We start from the raw sequence: 21,417 nt of genomic DNA, 5'->3' as shown, positions 1-21,417 counted from the left end.
TGCACTTATTCAATTATCCCAGCCCCCTTTTCTCAAAAATGTTTCATTTCTCCCATGGAATTGCCTTGATACCTTTGTTGAAAATCAGTGAAAGTTATCAAAAGAGAAAATACCAGCTTTTAGATAATTAAGTATTGGGGATGTAATGAACAATATGATGACTATAGTTTAACTCTGCTATATATTTGAAAGCTGCTAAGAGTAGATCCTAAAAATTTTCATAACTAGGACTTTTTTTTTCTTTTTCTGAATCTATGTGAGGTAATGGATGTTAACTAAACTCATTGTGGTAGTCATTTAGCAATATATATATGTCAAGTCATTATTGTGTATACCTTAAATTTACACAGAGCTGCATGTCAGTTATATCTTAATGAAAGTGAGAGCAAATCAATTGATTCTTTGGGTCTAGGTCCAGTTCTGGACTCTTGTTCTGTTGCGTTCATGGCTTTTGTCCATTATTATGTTTATTATTGGCATAATATTGTTCATAATATTTTCTTATTATCCTTTAAAAATTGTCTGTAGCTTTTGTACTAAAAATAATCCTTTTATTTTAGTAATTTTTATGTTGCCTTTTTAAAAAGCATTCATCAAGCTTGCTAATGGTAATACTTGCTTAATCCTTTCAAAGAACAGATTTTTTGTTTTTTTTTTGTTTTTTTGGTAATTTGCGTTATATTTAATTGACATGGGTATATTATTTCTTTCCTTATATTTGATTTTGTTTTAATTTTCTTATCATTTTCTAGTTTCATAGCATTTAAACTTTGACCACTGAGTTTAAGCCTTTCATTCTTTCTAACACAAAGCTATGTATTTTCCTTTAAAAACTTATTACACTTGTCAAAATATCTTCTGATTTCTCTAGATATTTTTCCCTATGGTGATAATAGGTTATTTAGAAGTATTTTAGGTCTTTTTATAAATAATATTATTATTTATCCTTATTGATTTCAATGGTAGTCAAAGAAATCACAGTACAAAATGTAATTATTTCTAATTTAGTAAGAATTGTCAATGGCTTAGCATATTCCCTAACTTAGTTTACTTGCTGTACGCTTGAAAATATTGTGTATTCTCCAGTTGTTGAGTGTAGCATTCTATAAACTCTGGTACAATTTAATTGATAGTTTCCTTTAGATCTTTTAAAATTTACTAATTGTTTTATCTTACTGTTCTGTCAGCTACTGAGATAGGAGTGTTAAATCTTTTATGGTTATGGTGTCTCTGCCTGTACTTCAGTCAGTTCTTACCTCATGTATCTTTATGCTTTATTAGTTAAATTGCATTTAGAACTGTTAGGTTCTCCTAATGAGTTTCTCTCTTTATTATTACCAAACATCTTTATCTCTGGAAATCCTTTTTGTCTTGAAGTCTGTTTTGTTTGATTTTAATATAGGTACTTTCACTTCTGGGTTAATCAAATACTTTTTAATCATCCTGTTTTATTTTCTCTAGAGTCTCCTAAGCTTTATATCTTTGTATTTATTTCTAGGGGATTAGTGTGCATTCATAAATGACCACTGTCTATATTTAAGTTAATATTGGTAAATTTATTATTTCTTAATTGTTAATTATATTTTATATAAAATATAATGAGCTTCCAACAATACTGCTTATTCTTATTCATTCTTGTCACATATTGGGTTGGTCAGAAAGTTTGAGTTTTTCATGATATGTTACAACTCAATATTTTTACATCTGTATACAGAATAAACAGCACAATACAAGCAGAGTATTATAGTTTTTGCTTTAAATACTATCTCTAAATAAACTTGGAGCAATAAAAAAATACCAATAGTAATCATTTATGGTGTTCTTCATTTTTTCTGTGGATATGAGTTTGCATCTGATGTCATTTGCCTTCCAACTGAAGAACTTTATAAGCATTTCTCTAGTGCAAGTCTCCTGGCAGACCATTCTCTGTTATTTATTTATTGAAAATGCCCTTATTCCACTTTAAAGTTTGAAGGGTATTTTTGCTGGATGTGGAATTCTAAGTTGGCAGTTGTTTTGTTTGTTTTGTTTGTTGTTTGTTTGTTTTGTTTGTTGTTTTGTTTGTTGTTTGTTTGTTTCGTTTGTTTCCCCACTTTTTGTTCCTTAGACCATTCATGCCCATTTCACTCCTGGTCCTCTCTGTTTGCTATTTGCCCTGTACTCTCCCTGGGCAACTCTTTAACCGGTTCCTCACTTCACAGGCTAAATTCTTGTCTCTCCAGTTTCATTTCATGCTACTCAGAGATCTCTGTTAACCATACTATCCAAAACCAGCCTTCTTTGTGACTCTCTCATTTTCCTGTTTACATCCTCTGTAATATTTCTACAACGTTTGTATTTGTTTCCTTGCTTTTTGTCTTTCTACGTGAATAGCTCCGTATGAAAATTTACTCTATATTCTCTTATATTCTTGGCATTTGGTGAAATATCTGGCACCATAATAAAGGCACAAGGATGTTTCCCTAACGTAGAATGAATGCACCTGAAGCTAAGGGGCACCCAAAGTCTGCTTTGCTAGAACCGAAAAGACACAGTGAGTAGTCACACTGCTGAACTCTCCAGGACCATCTGCTTCACACACTGTGCTAGGGAATATAAATTTAAAAGTGAACCATCTTCAGGAAGCTTTTCCAGATTTTCTAAGTTGGAAACAATCTCCTCCTCTAGTTCTCCTAACATTCCACTTCATTCTGACTGTAGTACTTTTTGTGGTTCACCTTGTATTATTGCTGTTTTGTACACATATCTTCTGGAGAAGGAAATGGCAACCCACTCAAGAGTTCTTGCCTGGAGAATCCCATGGACAGGGGAGCCCAGTGGACTGCTGTTCATGGGGTCGCAAGGAATTGAACACGTCTGAGTGACTAAGCACAGCATACACATCTTCCCGCTGCAACTGGATTGTCAGTCCTTGCAGGCAAGAATGGTATTTCAGAGCACACAGTGGCAATACAGCAGAAATTAACCTTTATATCTGCAGAGGTTTGGGTATACACATAAAATGGCATTGCACTGAAAATGAATAAGAAAGTTAGCATTTTTGTTTAATAAGATTCGCCATTTCTCTGAGGAAAAAGGAGCTGTATAATTCCAAAGTAATTAGGATTTCAGCTGAACATTAATAAAGCCCTAAGTTCCCACCAAGGACACTGTGTCATGTGTGGGGGAGGACTCCTCTGCCCCTTCTCTGCCTTTGTTCTTGTTTATATGCACTGCCTTTCTGGTTTATGCTCCCTGTAGTTTGCATTGCAATAAAGTGCCAAATATTTCCTGCCCACGCTTCTGTTTGGCTGCAGAGCTGGAGAACTGTAATGGAAAGCAACAGATCCGAATATTTTTTAGATTTGTTGGTGCTCTTAAAAATGCCTATTTGAAAACATAAATATTTATGCCTCTTGCCACACTTCACCTCCATTCGTTGTGAGGAGACCGTTGATGAGTCTGTAGTCTGAAGAGGACCCATATAAACACTGGTTACCATTTATTATGATAAGATTGATAGAGAACTCTGGAGGCAGGAATGCCTGAAGCTAGCTTTTATATTTTGATTCCATGCATAAAAGTGGAGATAGACCAGCCCTGGATAAGCATTCAAACAACTCACATGCAGGTTCTGATAACTTACTGCCTCTGGGTTTGGAGACTGTGATAAACTTTCTGAATCATGCACACCTGTGAGATGGAAAAACCATGGAACCACAGCTCTTCTTTATAGAATAACTTTTTTCTTTAAGACCCAGTGTTGTTCTGACAAATTCAAGCTACCAAAAGAAGTATGACTCTATGGGATGGCACTTTTTAAAATGTGTGTGTAGTGTATTAGAGGTTAGAGTTACAAGTCTGAAACTTCTTGTAGAGTCTCAGGCCCCATCCAAGTTTTATAGGATCAGAACCTTCAGATGCTGTGCCTAGGGATCCGTATTTTAACACCATCACCAGAGCATGTTCTAGGATGTCCAGGAGTCTTTGCTTGAGGGAATAGAGAGACAAGAATTATGTCTTTCATCTCTGATCTGTCAGTCTGTGCCTGGAAAGTTTTGAGTCCCTTAGGTTGCTTCTCCAGAAGATACTGTGGTTTCATTGCTTTTCTCATAACTGAATTGATTCCTCATTGAATAATTAGTAAGTCAATGTCCAATTATTCTGTAATTGAAGCTAAAACAAAACAACGACTTAATTCATACTCTGGCCAGATCAACTTATCACGCCATGTCAAATAGATTTCTCGGAAACATGCATTGAACTGTAGGAATCTTAAAGTCTACAGGAAGTTCTACCCTTTGCCACATATGGACACAAGATCAATTCTGATGACACCACAATGTTCCACAAACAGGGCTCATTGGATATCATCAGAACTAACTTTATTTTTGCCATCCACCGCCCTTTCATGCCATCTCTGGAGGGTTAATTTTTTCCTACCCTTCGGGTATAAAGTGGAGTAAGTTTCATGAATTTTCACTCACTTTTAACTAGTAAAGAGTTCTTGACTTTCATTCTTAGCTACGTAGAAGCTCTATGTCATTAGCTGATATATCCTAGTGTCTTCTGAAAAAAAAAATATATACACAGCTTTGAGGTTGAGAATTATCTTTATTCGGTGGAATTTATGGAGGACTTTAGCCCAAGATACAGTCTCTCCGATATCTCTGAGGGACTGTTCCAAAAAAATAATAAGGGAAGAGCCAGGATATATAGGAGCTTTTGTTGAGAGAAAAAACATAACAAAACATGTATTTGAACATCAGAAGATTACTGCTACTAAGAAAAACAAAACATTTCAAGTTAATGATTTCAGTGCTTTTCCATCTCTGGGAAGATGCAAGAGTCTTGGCCCACTGAAGTCGTTTCCTTTGGTGTTCGCCTTTACCCCCTGGGGCCAGTGTCCGTTTTCCCGTCCTGAATCCCCTCAGGCAGCACAGCAGCAGGAGCAGCTGCAGGGCCGATGGCTCCTTTGTTGACTGAGATGGCGAGTGACATCCTTTGTTCACACAGGATAGAAGATAATTTTTAAATAACTCTGAACTTAATTGAAAGTGAGTTTCTCCCCTCCCTCAGGTCAGTTCTGCTTGGGCTGCCTGTTAGCCATGCAAAAGGAGGCAATAGGCTTCTCTCTTTTTCATTGCCCTTGGCTTTTGCTTTTCTTCCTTTCTCTCAGCTCAGGTTCCTCCAGGGCTGAGCGATGCAGGGTATCAGGTTAGAAAGGTAAGGGAGATAAAGGCTTACTTGATAGATACACAGACAAAGCTAGCCTAGATGCCATTTGACTCTTTCCCATGGGGTGATTTCTTGGCTTTTTCAAGAACTCAGCATTAGTTGATACTTAACCTTAAGCTAAGCATCTCTTCCAGGGTCACTTTAAGGCCCTCGATGTCCAGCTGAACTCTATAGCCTTCTTCTGCTGAGGTCACATTGCTCCAACTGTTCATACATGGCACACACGTGGTCTGTGGGACACTTAACATCTTTTGCTCCAACAAGCTCTGAGAATACATGCCAGGTACAATCCTTCCACCTCTCTTACTTCCCCATCAGAGCAGCTAAGCAGTCACAGTCTCTCACTCTTTGGATCTTGAGGATGGTGTCCAGTCCAGGACAGTCAAACTCAGGAAGGAATTTCTCAAGATCTCCGGGTAGTTCCACTGAATTCTTTTCCCAGGGGTGTGAGTTGAAAGAGAAGGAATCCCCCATCTGACATGGACAAGGGTAAGTCAAACTCATAGTATGAGAGAGCTCCCTTTGGTAAATTCTCTCTCTCTTCTCAGTCTCTTTTTTCAGACTGGTGATGAGTGGCCAGTTTAAGTTAGAAATTGGTTCTTGATCACTTCTGTTGAATGCCCTGAACTGGGACTCTTATCTCTACTTTAGTCATGGTGGTGTAACTAGCATCTGTGTCTTAGAAATTCAACTTAGGACTTCGTCCTGGGCATTGGGAAACCGAGATTCCCTTATAATACCTCTTTGCAATCATATAATAACTAGTTTATGTTGATTATTTGTTGTGTAGCAGACACTGCTTTATACCTTATCTTACTCAGTCCTCCTCACAATCTTATAAGAAAACAGAACTTCAGAGAAGTCAAGTAATTTTTGTAAAGTCACTCAGGTAACAGATTGCAAAGTTCTTCCAACTCTATGCATTACTTTCTTTTTAGGAAAATAAGAATGATATTGCCCCTTAGAAAGAAAATATTATGCATTCATCAGGAAAAATGCTATAACTGTTTAATATTCTGGGTTTGACAATGGGAAGAGAGAATCTTGGAGTAAAATTAACCAGAAGTTTCACTTGCTAAGCACTTGAGTATTTATATTCACTTAATTCCTATAAAACTTTGTGATATGGATGGCTTTGTCTTCATCTCATAGATGAAAAACTAAAGCCAGTAAGAAATTATGTGACTTCCTCTACACTACACAACCAGGACTATTTGGAGCCAAGACTTAAAATCTGAAGTCTCAGCCATGACACTGAAGCTACTTTTTCTCTCCACTCTGATGGGGACACAGCAGCAGAAGGAATACGAGCTGTGGTGGATGTTTGGCTGAAGTTTCTTTCTAACACATTTGACTCTAGATGAATCAGTATTATATAGCAGTCAAGGTTTTGTGTTTTTTTTTGAACTACCGTTCATGAAAACAAAGAGCATCTTATATATCTTGGAATCCCTAATATCTGGTCCAAAGTTGACACTCTATTGCTGGATGAACTAAATGAGTAAACAGATGAGTGAATAACTTTGATTGCAACTCTCTGGTGGGAAGTGATTTTTCATGTGACTTAAGTTAGTTGAGGCTTCCCTGGAGGACCAATGGTTATAACTTCACCTACCGTTGCAGGGGATGTGGCTTTGATCCCTGGTCAGGGAGCTGAGGTCACAAGTACCTTGGGGTCAAAAAACCAAAACATAAAATAGAAATGATATTGTAACAAATTCAATGAAGACTTACTTTAAAATTATCCACAGTAAAAAAAAAAAATCTTTAAAAATAAATAGATTAATTAATCCTTATCCTAGGTATTTGCATTTTATAAGATGATCCTGGGAGAAGAGTTGACATGAATGATATAAAAAGTTGAATTTCTGATTCTGTGATTGGAATAGAGGTAGAAGAGGAATTGAGACAGAATTTTTCTCTGGAGTCTCAAATTTCATTGCAGAAACAGTAGCTTACCACATCTGTCTGCCTTAAGGAAAAACTAGAATGCTTCTTTATTTGGGTTACAAAGTATCCAGAAACATTTTACACCAAAAAGTATGTCCTGATCATTTCAGTCATTCAGCAATGAGACAGGCTGCTTCCAACGTATTCACAGTCAGCTTCTGCTAAGGAACCTGCTGGTTGGGTTCTTGGGAGGAGGGATTGAAATGTGGGTTAGATCGGGTGGCTTCTAAGATAGTCTGTCCCTGAACGTTCGGAGATTCCGGGATTTGTTCCTGTGGTTGATGACAATGATGCAGCTAACCAGGTCTGTGTGTCTGTCATCCACAGGTCTGAGGCGCAATTACAGATGTACCACCTGCAGTGTCTCTCTAAACTCAATAGAACAGTATCATGCCCATCTGAAAGGATCCAAACACCAGACCAAGTAGGTACTTTCATGCTTTCGCTCTTCAGCCCTTTTGTATGTAACCTTCAGTATGATGAATGAAGGCTAACCGCTTTACTTATTGCAAAATAAGTAGATGAAAACTACATCTCTGATCTCCAAGGTTCCCTTGATGTTTACGCCACTCAAGCCTACAGAGCTTGCCTGACACTGCTTGAAGACTGACTTTTTCCTTTTTTTTGGATACAGTGATGACTTTTTTTTTTTCCCCATTTCTTTCCTTCTTTTCAAGGACAGTAAGCACATTTGTATGAACTTCCCAGAAATCTTTAAGTCTATTAAATGTTTTAAAATAAACAATATAATTTCTCTTAATACTTTGGGGATGGACCAGGCCTCCTTGTTGTGAAGTCAAATTCTATGCATGCCTTCTACCATTTTCTGTTTCTAGAAGAGTATGGTTGATCAGTCTGGAAAACTAACAACTCTGGAATTTTAAGTCATTCACATGTATAGCTATTTTCAATTGAATGGAAGCTCATTCCACATCCCCCTCTGATTCTCATGATTTTATAGCAGAAAAAGCTAATCAGGCATTGTTACCCCTGTATACATACTGCTCATCTTTTTACAAACCCAATGCTTTTAGGTATTTTTAAAGTAGCTGCTAGAACTGCTAATAAAATCTAATAAAATAGGGAAAAATCAAAGGATATCTCAAAAAGATGCAATTTTCCTGAAAATAATTGTTTTCATTTCTCTCATATTCATAAGCAGAATCATTGAAACAGATTCGACTATATCAGGGCCTCATGAATAATGAATGACTCATTGGCAAACAATGATGGAGCTCCCACGTGTGTCAGACCCTGAGTGTGACCTGGGGAAGAAAAGCTGAGTGGACTTAAGCCTTCCTCTTGGGGAACGCTCTGCCAAGCTGGGGAAACAGTCATATAAACACATAGATTGTTCACTGTTACCATAAAATGGGCACCCTAAGCTCTGAGGACCAGGGACAGGGAAAGATTTCCAGGGACATCGACATAGAGGCTGAGTTCATAACAATGAAGTTGGGGTTTGATTTTGTTTTCTATTATCACTCAGTGGCCAGCACAGCACTTGATACATTTCTAGTGCTTCATGAACATTCCTGATGGGCTTCCTAGGTAACTCAGTGGTAAAGAATCGGCTTACCACACAGGAGATACAGGTTTGATCCCTGGATTGGGAAGAGCCCTTGGAGGAGGAAATGGCAACCCACTCCAGTATTCTTGCCTGGGAAATCCAATGGATGGAGAAGCCTGGCGGGCTAAAGTCCAAGGGGTTGTAGAGTCAGCCATAGCCCAAGGGGTTGTAGAGTCAGCCACAACTTAGCGACTAAACGAGAGCAATACATTGCTGATGGCGTGAATGTGTGATTTTAAAAAGATAAGTAATGACTTTCCAAGCAGATAGGAAATGTCTTTGCAGAGATATTGTAAAGATGTGTAGATCACAGTGGGTCCGGCTGCAGTGGGGGAGTTTAAGCCCAGAGTTTCTGACTGACCTTTACTGACTCAGTTTTCCCTCCATGCTGGGCTGTCGGGTGAGCCAAAGCTGCTTTCATGACTTGCTTTACTCTTATTCACCCCCACAGGGCTTCTATCAAGGGAAATCTTCCAAAGCAGTATTTTCTATGATTGGTTCCTGAGCACCTGCATTGATTATTAGGAGCTGCTATACCACCTGCCACCCCCAACCAAAAACATAATCTCTGCAGCATCGCTAATCATCACAGTGCATGCATCCTAACCAACATTCTAACAACACGCACACACCTTACAAGGAGCTGCAGCATGAAACAATCATCATTTAGGGCACATTTATTGCTCTTCGTGGGTAGAAAAAGGTAGACAATAATGACTTTAGGTGATAAGGATCATGTAGATAACTAACGCAGGTAGATAGCATCTCAGTTTTAGGAAAACGTCTACTTCTCTCTGTGTTCCTATAAAACTTCCTGTGATAGAACTTGAGCCAGGCATCAGTTAAGTTCAGTTGCTCAGTCGTGTCCGACTCTTTGCGACCCCATGAATCGCAGCACGCCAGGCCTCCTCGTCCATCACCAACTCCCAGAGTTCACTCAAACTCACGTCCATCGAGTCAGTGATGCCATCAAGCCATCTCATCCTCTGTTGTCCCCTTCTTCTCCTGCCCCCAATCCCTCCCAGCATCAGAGTCTTTTCCCATGAGTCAACTTTTCCCATGAGGTGGCCAAAGTATTGGAGTTTCAGCTTTAGCATCAGTCCTTCCAGTGAACACCCAGGACTGATCTCCTTTAGGATGGACTAGTTGGATCTCCTTGCAGTCCAAGGGACTCTCAAGAGTCTTCTCCAACACCACGGTTCAAAAGCATCAATTCTTTGGCACTCAGCCTTCTTCACAGTCCAACTCTCACATCCATACATGACCACTGGAAAAACCATAGCCTTGACTAGACGGACCTTTGTTGGCAAAGTAATGTCTCTGCTTTTCAATATACTCTCTAGGTTGGTCATAACTTTCCTTCCAGGCATAGTCACATCTATTAGCTTATTTTGTCCCCTTAACTATCTCAACATACGTATTATGCTTAGTCACTCAGTCGTGTCTGACTCTTTGCGACCCCATGGACTGTAGCCCGCCAGGCTCTCTGTCCATGGGATTCTCCAGGCAAGAACCCCAGAGTGGGTTGCCGTGCCCTCCTTCAGGGGATCTCCCCAACCCTAGGATCAAACCCAGGTCTCCCATATTACCCCCTGAACCACCAGGGAAGCCCAAGAATACTGGAGTGGGTAGCCTGTCCCTTCTCCAGGGGATCTTCCCAACCAAGGGATCGAACTGGGGTCTCCTGCATTGCAGATGGATTCTTTACCAGCTAAGCTACAACAGAAGCCCCAACATACATATTACTGACCTGTTATTTGATTTGAGAAAACCAAGGCTCAGAGAAGCTAAGTAAGTCAGCCAACACCCGACAAATGGCAGAACCAGGACTGGACTCAGCAGCATCTGACTCATGCTTCTAATTAATTAATGTCATTCAGTCACCGCAGACAGGCTTGGGACACAGGATGTCAGGGACAGCCGGTAGAAGGCCCCATGGTGAATTTTGAAAAAGGGCATCGCCTCCCTAGTGTAATTTAATAAACATACATGACTTCGGAACGGTACATCACCTCCTGTGCTGGCTTCTTTTCAATAAACAAGAGTTTGCTTTTTTTTTTAACCACAAAAGTACGAGGTTGCTGTGCTTCTGAAGAGTGAAATGAGGGAAATGTGAAGAAAACAAGTGTCACCGCTCTGCCCCACTGGTCTGGTTCATTTGCTGTTATACTGAATCTGAGTATCCTGGTTTATGAGCCAGACTGCTCCATAACTGTCTTGTAATATCCTTGTTAGGTTTGATTTCAAGTGTGTGGGGGCCTCCTTAAACAAGTTGAGAGCTCTTCCTTCTATTTCTAATCCCTGAATGAGTTTGTGGTAGACCGCTTCTGGTTTCTTATCTTAAAAACTAAGAATTCATTGGTGGAGTCATCTAGGCCTAGAGATTTATGCTTTGCTGTTCAGTTGCTAAGTTGTGTCTGACTCTCTGCGACCCCATGGACTGCAGCACTCCAGACTTCCCTGTCCTTCACCATCTTCTGGAATTTACTCAAACTCATGTCCAGTGAGTTAGTGATGCTATATAACCATCTCCTCTTCTGTCACCTGCTTCTCCTTTTGTCTTCAATCTTTTTCAGCATCAGGGTCTTTTCCAATGAGTTGGTGATGGATTTATGCTATGGGAGTATTTTGATTAGAAAAGTAGTTTGTTTTTTTTTTTACTACCATACTGTTCATATTTTCTGTTTTTCTTATACAAGTTTAAATAAGCTGTCTTTCAATGAGTGTGTCCATTTTATTTACATTTTAAAATATATTGGTATAAAGTTGTTTACTTTATCACCTAATTTTATTTTTGATGTTTGTGGAATATTTTTTCTTTCTGGACATTGTTTATTTGTTTCTTCCTCTTGTTTTGGCTCATCTTTTTGTTAGAAGTTTATCATTCTTTATTAAGTTTCTTTTAGATAATCAGATATTGGGGATTTGTTTATTTTCTTTATGTGCAGTTATTTTATGACCTTTAAAACATTATTTCATTTTTTGCTACCTTTTAAGGTTTAATCTGCATTTCCTCTCTAGCTTCTTAATATAAAAGTGTAGGATCCATAATGAAAAAACTCTGAAAAAGAAAAAAGATGTATATATGCATATATATAAAACTGAATCACTTTGCTGTACACTTGAAACTAACACAACATTGTGAATTAACTATTGCTGTTATTGTTTAGTCACTAAAGTTGTGTCTGACTCTTTTGCAACCCCATGAACTGTATACGTCAATATAAAAATTAGAAAAAAAAAAAAAGGTGTAAGTTAGCAATTTTTCAATGCTTTTTCTTTTTCTAGTATAAGAATTTCGGAGAAGGCAATGGCAGCCCACTCCAGTACTCTTGCCTGGAAAATCCCATGGATGGAGGAACCTGGTGGGCTGCAGTCCATGGGGTCGCTAAGAGTCAGACACGACTGAGTGACTTCACTTTAACTTTTCACTTTCCTGCATTGGAGAAGGAAATGGCAACCCACTCCAGTGTTCTTGCCTGGAGAATCCCAGGGATGGCAGAGCCTGGTGGGCTGCCGTCTATGGGGTCACATAGAATCGGACAGGACTGAAGCAACTTAGCAGCAGCAGCAGGTTTTCAATGTACCTCAACAGATTGTTCTAGCTGCATTCTAAAAGCAAATTTTTGTATTACAAAAGTTTTAATATGTAGTATTTGCTTTTTGTCACTTATTTCAATATACTTTCTGTTTTGCTCCTTTTACTCATGTTTGTTTAGAAATTCTCCTTTTATTCATGTTTGATTAGAAGTGTTAGATCTAAAATCAAATATTTATAGGATTTTTCTATTTATATTTTTTGTAATTTATTTGTATCTGGATTCTACCAGGGTCAGAGGAAATATTCTAAATGACCTCAGTCTCTTGAAATTTGTATAGACTTGCTGTGTTCCCTGGGGCTTCCCAAGTCGTGCTAGTGGTAAAGAACCTGCCTGCCAATGCAGGAGATTTAAGAGATGCAGGTTAAATCCCTGGGTCGGGAAGATTCTCTGGAGGAGGGCATGGCAACCCACTCCAGTTTTTTGGCCTGGAGAATCCCATGGATAGAGGAGCCTAGCAGGCTGTAGTCCATGGAGTCAGACACGACTGAAGCGACTTAGCACGCATGCACGTGCTCTGTTCCCCAGGCATACAGTCAATTTTGCTCATGTATTATGTTTACTTGAAAAGAATTTACTGTCGGGTAAATGATCCTTGCTATCAATTAGGTAGTTTCTTAATCTAGTTCAAATTAGTATATCCTCACTGACTTTTTAAAATCTATTTGTTATATCCATGAGAAGCAGACATAATTAAAAACTTCCAACTATACGTATGGATTAGCCTATGTGTCCTGTTAATCTTTTGTATTTAGTTTTATATACTGAAAGATATATTATTAGCTACTTCCAAGTTTAGGATTTTTAATGCCTTCTTATTGTATGGGCCCTTTTTCTAAAATCATCTTTTGCCAGCATGAAATGTCTGTCTTTGTTACTAGTAGCATTTTCCTTGAGGTATACCAACATCAACTACAGCAGCTCTTCAAGGCTTTCAAAAGCTTTTTCCTTTAAATTGCATCCAGCTCTTATTTTGTCTTCAGGTGGAAGGTTAGTGTGACCAGTTACTCAACCAGAACCAGAAATGGAGATCAGCCAAGTGGTTTTTTAACTGTTCTAATCTAAGTCGACATAAGTATTAAAGTGTCAGTAATTTTCAAGGTTTTATATTTTTAGCAATCATTTCTAAAGAAGTGTTGAGATGAGCAAACATGATCCAGTTGTGTATTGGAAAGAGAACTGAATTTTATTTCTAGGGCAGTTTTGCCACTGAGTGACCCTGGGCACCAACAAACCCTCTTTCAGGCTCACTTCCCTCAAAGAGAAGCGATTAGTGCTGACAAGAATGAGGCAAATGTGGTTCCACTTTCCACGCTTTACTCATGATCCTGGTATTCTTTTGTATGAAACCTGAATTCAGACCTAAAATTCCTCCTGAAACATGCCCCCAGTCAGCCTTAACTGTTTACTGAAACTGGCAATGACCCTCCCCTGCCCCAGTTATGTCCACCCAGAACTGCACAATACGACCTCATTTGTAAATAGCACCTTTACAGAAGTAAAAGTTGAGAATCTCAAAGTGAAATCTTTCTGGTGTCTTTATGAGGAGATGGAAAGGGAGCTTTGCACACGTGAAGAAGGTGGCCATGTGAAGATAGAGATCGGAGTTTGCTTCCTTCCAAGCCAAGGACCACCAGGAGCCAGTAGGGTCTGGGAGAGGCCAGGGGATTCTCCTCCAGAGATGTCAGGGGGAGTGCGCCCAGCTGACAGCTTGATTTCAGACTTCCAACTTCTAGAACTTCCATTCTCTAGAGAGAATACATTTCTGTTATTTGAAGTCACTCAGCTTTGACTACTTTTTGAGGCCAGCCCTAGGAAATTAATATAGCGTGAAACTTACATGCTTTGTCTTGTAAGTAATCCTTCAGTCCTATTTTCCTGGACACCTGCTTACAATGCTGCTCCCGATCATGACAATGATGGTGGGGGTGATGATGCAGAGGATGGTTTGATGGTGACGCCACCCTGGATAACTGAAGTGGTACTCGAATGAGACTAGGACACAGCTATAGACTAAAATGCTTTGAAAGGATCACATCTCATACACATAGTAGTCCTGTAATTGGCCAGAGCCACGCATCTCCACTTTATAGGTTAGAAAATTGAATCTCAGACTTGTCCAAGGCCCCCAGAATAATTGGTCGGCAGAGCCAAGAACAGAAGTCAGGTTTATTGGTAACCTTTACTATTACTGTTATAGTAATACTTAAGAGCAATATGACAATAATAGCGTTATTTAAGTATTGCTATAACTGTAATAGTGGTTGCAAATAACCTGACTTCTGTTCTTGGCTCAACTAGTTAAATGGCTTTTTCTTTTTTAGGCAAATGTCATAAACAGCAAAATGACAGTCAAATGTTGCTCCATGGCTAAATAGCAAGAGAAATATTCAGTATCTAATGAGATTAAAGGTTTAGAAATGCAAATGATTACCCTGACATATAAAGCAATTGCCCATTAGTAGATTTTTTCAACATTTCCAGGAGATCTAGCCTGTCAATTAGTACAAATGCTTAAAATGAAATTTAAAGACACATGAGTTCATACTATAGACTAATGAACAGTCCCCCCGCCCATAATGTACTTAAATTTGAGTTTAGGGAACGCTTCAAGCCTCAGGACATTATATTACCTAGAATTAAAGGATATAAAAGTTGTCGTTACTTACTTTGATATTTCAGACAGTTCAAAATGAGATACATGTGTCTAAGAGAATAAATCTGACTGACCACAATTTCGTTGTAATTTCTAAATGTGCTGCTTCCTTTGAGAAGAAGCCTAAAATGGTGATATCCACTGCTTTTTCTGCAGTTTTTTTCCCAATTAATATGAATCATCCAGACAAAACCTTCATATTATTCACTTCCCCATTGTGTTCATTTATTTGTGAAGTGATTGAATGGACGTTCAATCTAATTTTCAGAGCTGGAATATATTTGCTTTAAAAACCTTGGAATTCAGTTCTTGCATTCAGGATAGTAGTTGGGTGGGAGTACAATCAATAATAAATAAGATATTTTTGCAAGAGATGCCAACCATGGAGAATCTACTGGAATTTTAATAAATTTGTTGCTGTTCAGTCGCACACCAGGCTGCTATGTTTTCCAGTATCTCCCAGAGTTTGCTCAGTTTCGTGTCCACTGCTGTCTAACCATCTCACTCTCTGCTGCCCCCTTCTCCTTTTGCCTTCAGTCTTTCCCAACTTCATGGTCTTTTCCAATGAGTCGGCTCTTCCCTTCTGCAAAAGTATTGAAGCTTCAGCTTCACTATTGGGCTTCTCTGGTGGCTCAGTGGTAAAGAATCTTCCTGCCAACTCAGGAGACACAGGTGATTGGATTCAATCCCTGGGTTGGGAAGATCCTCTGAAAAAAGAAATGGCAACACACTCCAGTATTCTTGCCTGGGAAATTCCATAACTTAGTGACTATTCAGCAATAGCAATTATAATAAGTTAAGTAGCTCAATATTCCAAGGTGATGTTCTCTTCAGAAACAAGCCAACAAACAAAAGCCAAGTCAAGGCATGGACTTCTTCGAAGGCTAAGAATATAGAAATTTTTGTTGAATTTTCAATGTCATTTCCTGTCAATAACCAATTTCAATAACCAGAGGGGTTGGGACTTTAGTTCTGAGTGCTGAGATCAACAGGGCATGAGACAGTGTTGACAACAGAGCTGTCCTTACCCAAAGAGGGTGAGGTTAGTTCTCCTCTGCTGATAATTATTCGTAAGCTGCTTGGAAAGGCTCAGAATAAAGGGCACAGTCTAGAATCCAAGGCAACTGCTTTGTTTGTTCCAGTTTATGAATCTGGCCGTGCAGACGAGCCCCTGTAGGGAGTGGAGCTTGTGGGGTGTCACCACGTCTTTCTAGCCCCAGGGCTGGATTTGCATCCTGTGTGCTCAGTCGCTTGTCTTGTCTGGATCTTTGCAACCCAATGGACCGTAGCCTGCCAGGCTCCTCTGTCCATGGGATTCTCCAGGCATGGGTTGTCATTTCCTTCTCTGGGGATCTTCCCAACTCAGGGATTGAACATGCATTTATGTCCCCTGCATTGGCAGGAGGGTTCTTTACCATTAGCGCCATCTGGGAAGCCCATTTACAACCTAGGCACCATGAACAGGGTGCCTGGTGAAGCACAAGGATGGGGCTGAGGTAGGGCTTGTGGACTAAAGGCCATTCTCTGTTTAGCCGTGCTTTTTAAAATATATTTATTAAACTATAGTTGCTTTGCAGTGTTGTGTTATTTTCAGATGTACAGCTTCAGATTCTTTTCCATTATAGGTTGTTACAAGATATCAAATATAATGTTACAAGATAACAAATATAATGTAAATATATTACTGTACAGTAAATTCTTGTGCTTTATCTGTTTTATATGTGGTAGTATGTATCTATTAATCCCAAACTCCTAATGTATCCCTCCCCTCCTTTACCCTTTGTAACCATAAGTTTGTTTTTCATGTCTGTGAATCTGTTTTGTAAATAAGTTCATTTGTATCATTCTTTAGATTCCACACACAGTGATATCATATGATATTTGTCTTTCTCTGCCTGAGTTGCTTCACTTAGTATAATACCCTCTAGGGCCATCCATGTTGTTGCAAATGGCAAAGTTTCATTCCCTTTTGATGGCTGAGTAGTATTCCATTGTACATGTTTACCACATCTTCTTTATCCATTCCTCTGTTGATGGCCACTCAGATTGCTTCTATGTCTTGGCTATTGTGAGTAGTGTTATTGTGAATACTGGAATGCATGTATATTATATTTTCAAATTAATTTGTGTCTTGTCTGGATATATGCCCAGGAGTAGAATTGCTGGATCATATGATAACTCTATTATTAGTTTTTTAAGGAACCTCCAGTCTTTTCCACAATTAACCCTGTTTTAAATTGAATACTGAAGTCCACTATTGTTAAGAGTCCTCCCTTCTTTGTGGAAGGCCCCAGAGTCCAATTTCTCAAGTGGAAGAGACAGTAGCCTATAGATAAAGGAATTCCAGAGAAGCAGGAAAAAAACTAGATATGTCCCTCTCTATAGCACTAGTACACGGGCAATTCTAATATCTCTGTTTTTCCTAAATCTCACTTGCATGCGTTTACTCTATATGCCATATCTAAGGATACATTACAATTTCAGTCTGTGAATAGATTAGGCCTTTCGTGGGCTTGGAAAGAACTAAATACAGAGCTCTTTCACTCTTTCATATTATTTACAGAATGACTGATGACCCCTAGTATTCTCTAGCTCACTCGTTTCCCATCCCTCTCCTTCTGGATGTGATGTGAAAGTTGCTCAGTTGTTCAACTCTTTGCGACTCTGTGGACTATACAGTCCATGGAATTCTCCAGGCCAGAATCCTGGAGTGGGCTGCCTTTCCCTTCTCCAGGGGATTTTCCCAACCCAGGCATCGAACCCAGGTCTCCCGCATTGCAGGCAGATTCTTTGCCAGCTGAGCCACAAAGGAAGCCCAAAAATACTGGAGTGGGTAGCTTATCCATTCTCCAGTAGATCTTCCCAACCCAGGAATCGAACCAGGGTCTCTGGCATTGCAGGTGGATTCTTTACCAACTGAGCCAGCAGGGAAGCCTGGAGGGCCTTTGATTTTGACCTGCTTGACATTTGCACGAGTCATGGCTGTCTCCAGAGTGGTCTGAGCTGATGGTTTCAAGTCTCAGCTTTGATAGTGAGTCCCCCTGCCTACCTCTCATGTTCTCGTCTTCCTGCTCCAGAACATCACTTAGGTCTCCTAGGGACTCCCCTGATGGTCCAGTAGTTGAGACTTCATCTTCCAGTGCAAGAGGTGCAGGTTTGATTCCTGGTCAGGGAGCTAGGATCCCACATGCCTCACAGCCAAAAAGCCAAAGCATGAAACAGAAACAATATTGTAACAAATTTTGTAAAGACTTTAAAAAGAGTTCACATCAAAAAAAAAAAAAAAGAAGAAGAAGAAGAATAAAGTCACTTGGTACCAACTTCCAAGGGTGCAAGCCTGTTACCTGACTTGGTTCTGGAAAGTGCATCTGCATCAAGAGAGAAAAGAGCCACCAGAAGGAAGTGATGGAGCTCAATAGTCCCAGCATTGGAAGGTGGACAGCTAGTCCTAGATCAGTGCTTCTCAATCATGTCCCCTCACTGAGTTTCAAAGCCCTCCTGGAATACAGGGTAGTCAAGATCTCTGTTAAGCCAACATTATCTAATTTTATGCTTCAAGGTTGAGCTTTTTAAGCTTTTTAGGATTTTCCAGGTGCAGAAGAGTGGCTCTTAAGTCATCTTTCTTTAGTGTTTATTTGTCTCTTGCTGAGTGGCCCAGAAATTGACCAACCCCCTCAGAGTCAGGTTCTGCTAAAGGAAAGGTGTCCTACAGGCCTGTTTATCCTATCCTTAGACAAAGACAAAGGGGCTTTTCAAAGGCTCTGACTTGGAGCAAAAGAGGTGAAGTTCATTATACAAGGAGAGAGTAGAGGAAAAAGCTTACTTTCACTTTATTCTGTGTTGTGAATACCAAGCACTCATTCTGTCGGTTTCTCTGACCAACAGGATGGATGAAAGGCATGAGGAAGGCTGGAAAGGGGACGTTGGCCCCTCACCTGAGCAGTCAGGCCTCTGGTTTTATACTCATTCTGGGCCTTTGTAAGTTACTGTAACCTGTTCTCACTCATTTCACCAGAGGTGATCAGAAACTAGAATATGTCCATGTGTTAACTATCTTGAGCTGCCTTGACTTCTATTCCAACCTAACTCTGGAAAAAATATTGAATTTGGCCAACATTTGTCTCATCTATTAAAACTGTCATAGAACAGGAAATGCCAGGAAACTGACGTAAGATAAATAAAGGACCTTGCTTCACATAGGTCGATGCTGGTAGGGGAGTGGTTGGAGGAGACAGGATGGGGCTGGAAATGTGGCATGGTTATGGCTTTGAGTCTGGATCTCCATCATTGCCCTTTAGCTGGAGGAGAGGACTGAGGAGGTCCACTCTGGCTGGGATTTTCCCAGTGTAAATAAAGGAGGTAGTAGTTTGAGTGATTGGACAAATCTACCCCTCACCCCATTCAGTTCACTCCAATGACCAAAATCAGTTGAGCACCTACTGTGTTTGAGACATTGAAATCAGTCTTAGGGATAATAGAAGATCATTATGCCTCTCAACAAGCTTGTAATCTAGTTGAGGGGATGCAATGCATAGTCAAGCAAATGCAGCTAAAATCAATACAGGATATGTTGGTAGAAAATGCTGCTGGAATTCAGAAGAGGTGGTTGCCTCTGGTTGGAGGCCCAAAGGAAAGGTGGTCAAGGGTGAGGGCAGGGAAAGGACTTAGGAATGAGACCATCAGGATTCAATCCTGGCTCTACAGCTTCTCACTGGGTGCCCTTGAGTTTCTTATGCAAAGACCTCTCTGGAGGTTAGTTTCCACACCTGAAAAAGTGACAGATTTAAAAAAAATAAAGAAAAATAAAATTTAAAAAAAAATAGAAGGAGAAAAATAATAAAAATAAAAAAATAAAAACTCTTAGCAAAACTGTGGTGAGGACTGAGTTTTAAGAACCACAAAAAGCAACAATAACAAAAAATATGAAACTTCTTGGACAATACTTGGCTTGAATGGCATGGACCTTTTTCTCATAAGTGTTAGTTGTCATTCTGTATTAATGAAATTACATTTGAAATGGACTTTGGGGAACAGGGAGATGAATATTGATGGCTCCCTCAGGACTTTTTTGTCCTAAGTACTCTTTTTGGCTTTCCTGGTGGCTCAGATGGTAAAAAATCTGCCTGCAATGTGGAAGAGCTGGGTTTGATCCATGGATTTGGAAGATCCCCTGGAGAAGGAAATAGCAACTCACTCCACTATTCTTGCCTGGAGAATCCCCATGGACAGGGGAGCCGGGCAGGCCATAGTCCATGGGGTCACAAAGACTCAGAAACGACTAAGTGACACATACACTCCTTCTGTTAAGATTGCTCCAGAATTCTTCATAGCACAGTTTAGTTGCTTGCTCAAAGTTGGGATTTTGTACTCAAACAAAAGTTTAGGGCCATTCAGGGTTTAGGACCCAAATTGACCTAAATCAGACAGTGGAATATAAAGAATTATCTGGGACAGTCTTTAGAAGGCTAGTCTCATTCTGAGTTTGTTGGGATCTATTGCCTTCCACCTGTTCCAAGTCCTCATTTCACACAGTTTCAACCTTGGTATTCAATCTTGCCACATCAGAAAGAACACTTTTTAAGAATTTATTTTATTAAAGTATCATTGATTTACAACATTGTGTTAATTTCTGCTGTACAGCAAAGTGATTAAGTTTCATATATATATATATAATATGATTTACTTATTACATGGATACTGAATAGCATTCCATGATGATTTATTACAGGATATTGAATAGCGTTCCCTGTGCTACACAATAGGACCGTGTTGTTTATCCATTCTCTCTCTCTCTCTCTATATATATATATATATGGTAGTTTACATCTGCTAATCCCCAACTCCCAAGCTATCCTTCCCCTCCCCACTCTCCCCTCTTGGCCACCATAAGTCTTTTCTCCATATCTATGAGTCTGTTTCACAGATAGATTCATTTGTATCATATTTTAGATTCCACATATAAGTGATATCATATGATATTTATCTTTCTCTGTCTGATTTACTTCTCTCACTGTGACAGTCTCTAGGTCCTCCATATTGCTGCAAATGACATTATTTCATTCTTTTTTATGGAGGAAATTTTTTGAATGCTCCCAGTATGTGTGTGTGGTCTTTACACTCTGATTCCTACTCAGGCTTCTGACTTTCTCTGGCTCTGATTACCAGTTACATTTTGCCAGTCATCAGTAATTAGCACTCTATTCTCCAAAGACCAGGAGTTATAAACCTTGAAAGTAAATAAAATAAATGGGACTATATTCTTGGATGCATTTCCTAAAGTCATTCTTCTAATATTCTTTTGAGACTCCTTGGAGAGATTTTTCTTTACCATTCTGCTAACACAGACCACATTTTTCTTCTTCGTTTGCATTTTTTATTTCGCCATTGAAAAATAATATGTATCCTTTTTTATGCAGGCATCTGTC

At 39.4% G+C, this 21,417-nt stretch overlaps 1 protein-coding gene across 4 annotated transcripts in view; it reads left to right on the top strand.

The window, feature by feature from the left end:
- Positions 1–21,417, top strand: part of ZMAT4 (zinc finger matrin-type 4) — a 376,556-nt gene that overhangs the window by 310,992 nt on the left and 44,147 nt on the right. For 3 of the 4 annotated variants that reach the window (XM_070781470.1, XM_070781471.1, XM_070781472.1), the window contains one exon: positions 7,495–7,591. The exons of the other annotated variant lie outside the window; for it this stretch is intronic. In XM_070781470.1, coding sequence (XP_070637571.1) covers positions 7,495–7,591 — 97 coding nt within the window. The remainder of the gene's footprint in view (positions 1–7,494; positions 7,592–21,417) is intronic. 4 annotated transcript variants of the gene reach the window in all.

Source organism: Bos indicus, chromosome 27, assembly GCF_029378745.1.
Source record: "Bos indicus isolate NIAB-ARS_2022 breed Sahiwal x Tharparkar chromosome 27, NIAB-ARS_B.indTharparkar_mat_pri_1.0, whole genome shotgun sequence".
Taxonomy (NCBI): Eukaryota; Metazoa; Chordata; class Mammalia; order Artiodactyla; family Bovidae; genus Bos; species Bos indicus.
Note: the sequence above shows the minus strand (reverse complement) of the source record. Positions and strands in the feature narration are given on the sequence as shown.